Consider the following 7,734-nt stretch of genomic DNA (forward strand, 5'->3'; position numbering starts at 1 on the left):
CTGTGTATTATAAGCATAGGAGTGTTTCTTTCAAATGATCAGATTAGAGAAAGTTTGTCTTTCTGTTCTCCTTAGCAGCTGAAGCCAGCAGATCCGACAGTCCTAAAGAGAAGTCAGAGCCTGATGGTAAGGCACAGTGGCATTCACCTGGAATTCTGCCACTTAGCATCCTTTTCATTGTCATCCAGAAGTGAACACAACAAATACTAATGTGGTCTGTGTATGAGAATGTTAAGCTCAACTTTTCTCTCTTCTCCTCAGCTAAAGGCAGTGATGGAGTCCAGCCAAAACAAGGCAAGTCATCCAGTTAATTTAAGACTGTATAAAGCAGAAGTAACTTCTTTAAAGATGTATTATACAGAAATCACTAAGTTTCCTGGTTGATAAAATTCTAATAGTTTACCTAATTTCAGTTTATGTGAAAAAACAAGCAGTCATTGTGTAGAGAATCATTGTACCATCTAAACCGCTGTGAAATATATTTTCCATAACCAAAAATATTGTATATTCAGCTGTTTGAAGCTGGTGTACAAAACTGAAACAGGAAGCATAGAAATAGAACAGATTTACCACTTCTTAGACTTGCTTACAACGGGAATGAAAGATCTATAACTCACATTTCTATGTGAATTTGGCTGGGTCGCCCAAAAAGTTACATATCGTAGCTTTAAGCAGTGTTTGATGCAGTAGGAGAGAGGCTGTAGTTAATGTTTTCCTTCTACGTGTGATTCTGCAGGGGTTAAGGTTCCACAAACGGCCAACCCCAAAACAGGGGAAGACGACGCAGACAAAGCTGAAAAGGGGCAGGAGAAGGGAGGTGTGTATGAAACTTAAGCGGATAGTTTACCCGGTAACAGAGTGCTCTGGAAGTTACAGTGAACTCCAACCATATTTGTCCTGATGATTTGATTCCTGTAACTGACAGATTCTTAAATGCTAAATACATTATACTGTGTATTATAAGGATAGAGGGTTCATCTAGAACAGGGGTGTCAAACTCATTCCATGAAGGGCTTAGTGTCCGAGGGTTTTTGGTTTTTCCTTTCAATTAAAACCTAGACAACCAGGTGAGGGGAGTTCTTTACTATTAGTGACCTTAATTCATCAATCAAGTACAAGGGAGGAGTGAAAACCCGCAGACACTCGGCCCTCCATGGAATGAGTGTGACACGTGATCTAGAGGGTTACTAGAAATGATCTAATTAGAAAAAGTTTGTCCTTCTGTTCTCCTTAGGAGCTGAAGCCAGCGGATCCGGTAGTCCTAAAGAGAAGTCAGAGCCTGATGGTAAGGCACAGTGGCATTCACCTGGAATTCTGCCACTTAGCATCCTTTTCATTGTCATCCAGAAGTGAACACAACAAATACTAATGTGGTCTGTGTATGAGAATGTTAAGCTCAACTTTTCTCTCTTCTCTTCTCCTCAACTAAAGGCAGTGATGTAGTCCAGCCAGAACAAGGCAAGTCATCCAGTTAATTTCAGACTGTAAAAAGCAGAAGTAACTTCTTTAAAGATGTACTATACAGAAATTACTAAGTTTCCTGGTTGATAAAATTCTAATAGTTTACCTAATTTCAGTTTGTGAAAAAACAAGCAGTCATTGTGTAGAGAATCATTGTACCATCTAAACCGCTGTGAAATCTATTTTTCCATAACCAAAAATATTGTATATTCAGCTGTTTGAAGCTGGTGTACAAAACCAAAACGGGAAGCATAGAAATAGAACAGGTTTACCGCTTCTTAGACTTGCTTACAACGGGAATGAAAGATCTATAACTCACATTTCTATGTGAATTTGGCTGGGTCGCCCAAAAAGTTACATATCGTAGCTTTAAGCAGTGTTTGATGCAGTATGAGAGAGGCTGTAGTTAATGTTTTCCTTCTACGTGTGATTCTGCAGTGGTTACGGTTCCGTTAACTGCCAACCCCAAAACAGGGGAAGACGACGCAGACAAAGCTGAAAAGGGGCAGGAGAAGGGAGGTGTGTATGAAACTTAAGCAGATAGTTGACCCGGTAACAGAGTGCTCTGGGAGTTACATTACACTCAACCCATATTTGTCCTGGATGATTTGATGCCTGTAACATTATACTGTGTATTATAAGGATAGAGGGTTCATCTAGAACAGGGGTGTCAAACTCATTCCATGAAGGGCTCAGTGTCTGAGGGTTTTTGTTTTTTTCCTTTCAATTAAGACCTAGACAACCAGGTGAGGGGAGTTCTTTACTAATTAGTGACCTTAATTCATCAATCAAGTACAAGGGAGGAGTGAAAACCCGCAGACACTCGGCACTCCATGGAATGAGTTTGACACGTGATCTAGAGGGTTACTAGAAATGATCTCATTAGAACAAGTTTGTCCTTCTGTTCTCATTAGCAGATGAACCCAGTGGATCCAACAGTCCTAAAGATGAGTCAAAGCCTGAGGGTAAGACACAGTGGCATTCACCTGGAATTCTGCCATCTACTATGTTGTTGTTTACCTTGAGGATTGGTAGAGCAAGTTTGTGGTCCAGAATAGACAAACTAGGAAATCCCTGTACTGTTTGATTGTTGTAGCTTGTGAGGGTGTGAAGGGAGACCAGGGATGTGTGTGCACATGCGTGCTTACCTGCATGTGTATGTATGATTAAGTCCAACTCTTCTGTTGTGTGTTTTCTTGCCAGAAACCACACCGTTGATGGAGTATGAAGACAGACTGTAAATAATCCAGTGTTTTAGGATGGTAAGTCTGAGTCTGAGAAAGACAGTAACCACAAGATTTATTAAGAAAGCATTTGGAAGTGCTCACATTGTTATTACATTGTTATTATGTGTGTGATCAACATGTGGGATTTTTCTTTTAATTTGGATGCCATGAAAGTCAAACATTGAAGAGGTGAGATTGGTGTTGGCATTCTTAAAGCCAGACTCAGTGTCAGTTTCGTCATTTTGTTTACTTTGTATGTTTTGTTTTGTCGCGTCAACAAAACAAACCCAGCCATGATGTCATAACATACTCTAGAGTCTAGGCTACCTGAGAGAAATCTGACCTGCAATTTGTAAACAAAGCTGCTGTATTTATAACATAAGACCAAGAGTTTTTCCAGACCATGTGACCTGACCAGGGAAAAACTCCTGGTCCTAGTCATTAGTAATGTTTTGTCTGATGATCTCTGATCTCTATTGCTTCCTTCCAGCTGGTGGTCTTCCTGGTGGGGAACTGAGGACCACAAAAATGGGGTTTGAAGGCTCTCAGTACATGCCTCCATGTCTGTTACATTGAGACAAACGACCAAGAAGAGAGAAACTGTTGGAGATGTTTTTAATGTACTATACATTTAAAATGGAAAATAGGCAAATATTGCACATAGTAACTTGCATTCAATCAGATGAAGTACAGTGAGCTACAAAGTATTGGCACAGAGACATCTTTTGTTATTTTGGCTCTGTACTCCAGCACTTTGGATTTGAAATTAGATAATGACTATAAGGTTAAAGTGCAGACTGTCAGCTTTAACCCGATATGAATGAGAATACCCTCAAATTAAAGCTGACAGTCAGTCTGCACTTTAACCTCATAGTCATTGTGTCATTTAAAATCCAAAGTGCTGGAGTACAAAGCCAAAACAACCAAAACACGTGTGACTGTCCCAACAATTTTGGAGCTCACTGTATAATGTGATGAGCCGTGTGCTTTATGAACTTACAGTACTTCAGACATTTGAGGGCAATATTTGTATCTCAGAACATTTGGTGATTGACAAAAACAAGAGATTCTTACCCTTTCTCACTATTCATACCTCGTCTTTACAAATCTCCATCAATTTGTGCAGGTTGTTTTTGTTGTTTGAAGCCATAGTATCAATCACTTTGTGGTTGTATGATACCTTTTCAGGTATTTTCCCCAGAGCGCTTTATGCCAACCCACTCCACTTTCTGTTTTAAATCGCAGCTTGTGAATGTCTTATATCATTTCAGAATTTACTAATTCTTCAAGCCTTCACTTGACTTATATCAAGGTATTTGTACAGGTTGTTATTGTTATAGTTATTTTAATCAGAGTAATTTATGCCAACCCCCACACTAGGCAAAGTCTAGTGTAGGGAGAGAGTGTTGGTTGAGAGGAACCAGGCCTGAGGTAGAGCTCATCCTCATCTGCCTTGTAAAGAGAGTGCTCTGCAGTACTGAGATGTTGTATTACTAACAACAATGGTGCATGTGTATTTGTTTTAATACCTTAATATTCCTTCAAATTTCCCTCTGGTATACAGTGCTGCTTGAAAATATGTGAACCCTACAGGGCTGTCATTATTTTTGCTATAAAATATTAAAATAAACTTAAAATCCTTATCTAAACCCCAATTCGTAATAAAGACATTCAAGTAAATGACAAACAAAAAAGAAATGATATTTTCATTGTTTATTTAACAGAAACTCAGATTCGATGTGTCCAAAAATATGTGAACCCCTTCAGTCAATAGCTTGTGGCACCTCCATTAGCAGCGGTAACTTGGACTAAACGTCTCCTATAGCCAGTAAAATCAGTCTGACATCTGTTTTGAGTGATTTTTGCACACTCCTCCTTACAGAATTCAGCCAATTGAGTGAGGTTTGAGGGGTTTCTGGCATGAACTGCCCGCTTCAGGTCCTGTCACAGCATCTCGATTGGATTTAGGTCAGGACTTTGACTTGCCCAATCCAAAACACAAATCTTCTTTCTCCTGAGCCATTCTTTGGTAGATTTGCTTGAATGCTTTGGGTCGTTGTCTTGTTGGAAGACCCATTTTCGTCCCAGCTTTATCTCCTTGACTGATGGCCTGACATTCTGTTCAAGAATCTCCTGGTATACCTCAGAATTCATGGTTCCCTTAATGATGTGAAGTCATCCAGGTCCAGAGGAGAAAAAGCAGCCCCAGATCTTGACATTCCCACCACCATGCTTGACTGTTGGGATAAGGTTATTTTGGTGGTAGGCAGCGTTGGGTTTTCACCAAACATAGCGGTGTTGATTGTGACCAAAAAGGTCAATTTTGGACTCAACGGTCCAGAGACTGGACTTCCAGAAACCTTCAGGTTTGTCCAGGTGGTCTCTGGCAAAGTTAAGATGGGCAGTTTAGTTCTTTTTTGACAGCAGAGGCTTTTTCCTAGCAACCCTCCCATGAATGACATTTCGATTCAGTGTTCTTCTGATTGTTGAAGCATGCACAGTTACCTGAGATGCAGCAAGGGAGGTCTGCAAATCTCTAGATGTTATGTTTGGGTTGGCTTTTACCTGATTTATTATTGTTCTTGTGGCTCTTGGGGATATTTTGGAAGGGCGTCCACTTCTAGGCCGAGTTGCTGTCATGTTAAATGCTCTCCATTTGTAAATTATTTGCCTCACAGTGGACTGATTATGTTATAGCCTTCCCCAGACTGATGTGCTCTCACTACCCTCATCCTGATGTCCTCTGCGATCTCCTTTCCTCTCGGCATGGTGTGCTTTGCATTCACCTGGATGGGGAACACCAAATTGACCAGGTTTCTTATCTCTATTTATCAGAGTCCCGCCCAAACTCTTTCCTAATGATCTCTCCTTTGATTCGTTCATTTGGTAGCTAATTATTTACCCGCCTGATTCTACTTACCTACTTGATTTAACCAATGCAACTTGGGGTTCACTTATTTTTGCACCTGCAATAATTACTTTTTAATTTTGTTTTTCTACTACACGCATGATTTCCTCTACACCAACATATGGTATTGGTAAATATAAACCTGTTATGTCAGATCAAAAAGACTGGTTCTGATTAAAATAAGATTTCATGGTAAAAACGGAAAAAAGGTCTCACATACTTTCAAGCAGCACTGTATATCTGAGCGTATCTGTTTTCACAATATAATTTTGTCACCTGGATTTTAATAAAACAATTCTCATATCTGTACATCAATCTGTGATGGACCAAAGTAAGGAGTAACAGCGGTGTTGACTAGTTGCCACCAGATTGGTAAGAACATTTGTTGGGAAAGACAACTAACCTGGGATATCCCAGGTTTTAGTTTGTTTACTAGTATGTCTCAGGTAATTATGTTACAGAAGAAGATGTTATGAATTAAGACCAGCCACATTGCTTTATTTTGGAACTGGACTGTTCTAAAATGGAGTCCTGGTACATGCAAAAACCTGTACTTGTACAATCATTGTATGTATCCCTGTTTAAACTCCAGACCTCACACTGTAGTGGTGTGTTGATGACTGAATGCTTGTGTTGTCCATGTACACACAACATCTGAACACCAATTCTGTTTCAGCACTTTGTCTTAAGAATGTATTTTTTCCAAACTTGATTGGTGAAAGCAATACAGAGGAAGGTCTGTATAGGGCTGGGCTGAGCCATCATCAACATACTGTACGTATCCCTATCTGAACCCTTCAGATCTATGAATACTGAGCTAGGGAAAGGGACTAGTTGACTCTAGACTTAGAGATCAGTCTCTTTGCATGCACTGGATTACTTTCTCAGCCAGGTTCACTAAACGGATCACACCACAGGACTGACGATTCCTAAATCAAGTGTCAACTCCTTCCTTCCGAGACATGCTGCTGTGATAAACAAATGCACTTCAAAGCGCAGTGTGTTAAAAATATTTTATCTGCAACGATTGAATTCCAGACTGCATATACTGCCAATACTTTGTGAATTTGAGGTGTTTGATATTTATATTGTTTCAATAAAGGAGTTGAGTTCTATATTTCCTTTTCTTATTTTGACCTCTGACAGTGATCACATTTTTTACTAACCTGATAGGTGAAAGAAAACTACTGTATATATGATCTGTTATCAGTGTGTGTGTGCATGTTTGTTCCAATTCTTGCAGTATTGCTGTGTGTGTGTGTGTGTGCCTCTATATTACAGTGGGGGAAAAAAGTATTTAGTCAGCCACCAATTGTGCAAGTTCTCCCACTTAAAAAGATGAGAGAGGCCTGTAATTTTCATCATAGGTACACGTCAACTATGACAGACAAATTGAGAAAACAAAATCCAGAAAATCACATTGTAGGATTTTTAATGAATTTATTTGCAAATTATGGTGGAAAATAAGTATTTGGTCACCTACAAACAAGCAAGATTTCTGGCTGTCACAGACCTGTAACTTCTTCTTTAAGAGGATCCTCTGTCCTCCACTCGTTACCTGTATTAATGGCACCTGTTTGAACTTGTTATCAGTATAAAAGACACCTGTCCACAACCTCAAACAGTCACACTCCAAACTCCACTATGGCCAAGACCAAAGAGCTGTCAAAGGACACCAGAAACAAAATTGTAGACCTGCACCAGGCTGGGAAGACTGAATCTGCAATAGGTAAGCAGCTTGGTTTGAAGAAATCAACTGTGGGAGCAATTATTAGGAAATGGAAGACATACAAGACCACTGATAATCTCCCTCGATCTGGGGCTCCACGCAAGATCTCACCCTGTGGGGTCAAAATGATCACAAGAACGGTGAGCAAAAATCCCAGAACCACACAGGGGAACCTAGTGAATGACCTGCAGAGAGCTGGGACCAAAGTAACAAAGCCTACCATCAGTAACACACTACGCCGCCAGGGACTCAAATCCTGCAGTGCAAGACGTGTCCAGGCCCGTCTGAAGTTTGCTAGAGTGCATTTGGATGATCCAGAAGAGGATTGGGAGAATGTCATATGGTCAGATGAAACCAAAATAGAACTTTTTGGTAAAAACTCAACTCGTCGTGTTTGGAGGACAAAGAAT

General features: G+C 40.0%; 1 protein-coding gene across 2 annotated transcripts in view; it reads left to right on the forward strand.

Moving 5' to 3' along the window:
• Positions 1 to 6,712, forward strand: part of LOC311117986 (uncharacterized protein) — a 49,194-nt gene extending 42,482 nt beyond the window's left edge. The window contains exons 11-19 of one of the 2 annotated variants that reach the window (XM_084192868.1): positions 76 to 126; positions 262 to 294; positions 737 to 817; positions 1,235 to 1,285; positions 1,432 to 1,458; positions 1,900 to 1,980; positions 2,376 to 2,426; positions 2,665 to 2,723; positions 3,178 to 6,712. In XM_084192868.1, coding sequence (XP_084048994.1) covers positions 76 to 126; positions 262 to 294; positions 737 to 817; positions 1,235 to 1,285; positions 1,432 to 1,458; positions 1,900 to 1,980; positions 2,376 to 2,426; positions 2,665 to 2,702 — 413 coding nt within the window. In that variant the 3' untranslated portion in view covers positions 2,703 to 2,723; positions 3,178 to 6,712. The remainder of the gene's footprint in view (positions 1 to 75; positions 127 to 261; positions 295 to 736; positions 818 to 1,234; positions 1,286 to 1,431; positions 1,459 to 1,899; positions 1,981 to 2,375; positions 2,427 to 2,664; positions 2,724 to 3,177) is intronic. The other variant, XM_084192869.1, reaches the window with a different exon arrangement.
• The last annotated feature ends 1,022 nt before the right edge of the window (positions 6,713 to 7,734 follow it).

This window comes from Coregonus lavaretus (genome assembly GCF_964263955.1).
Source record: "Coregonus lavaretus genome assembly, contig: HAP1_SCAFFOLD_4005, whole genome shotgun sequence".
Lineage (NCBI taxonomy): Eukaryota > Metazoa > Chordata > Actinopteri > Salmoniformes > Salmonidae > Coregonus > Coregonus lavaretus.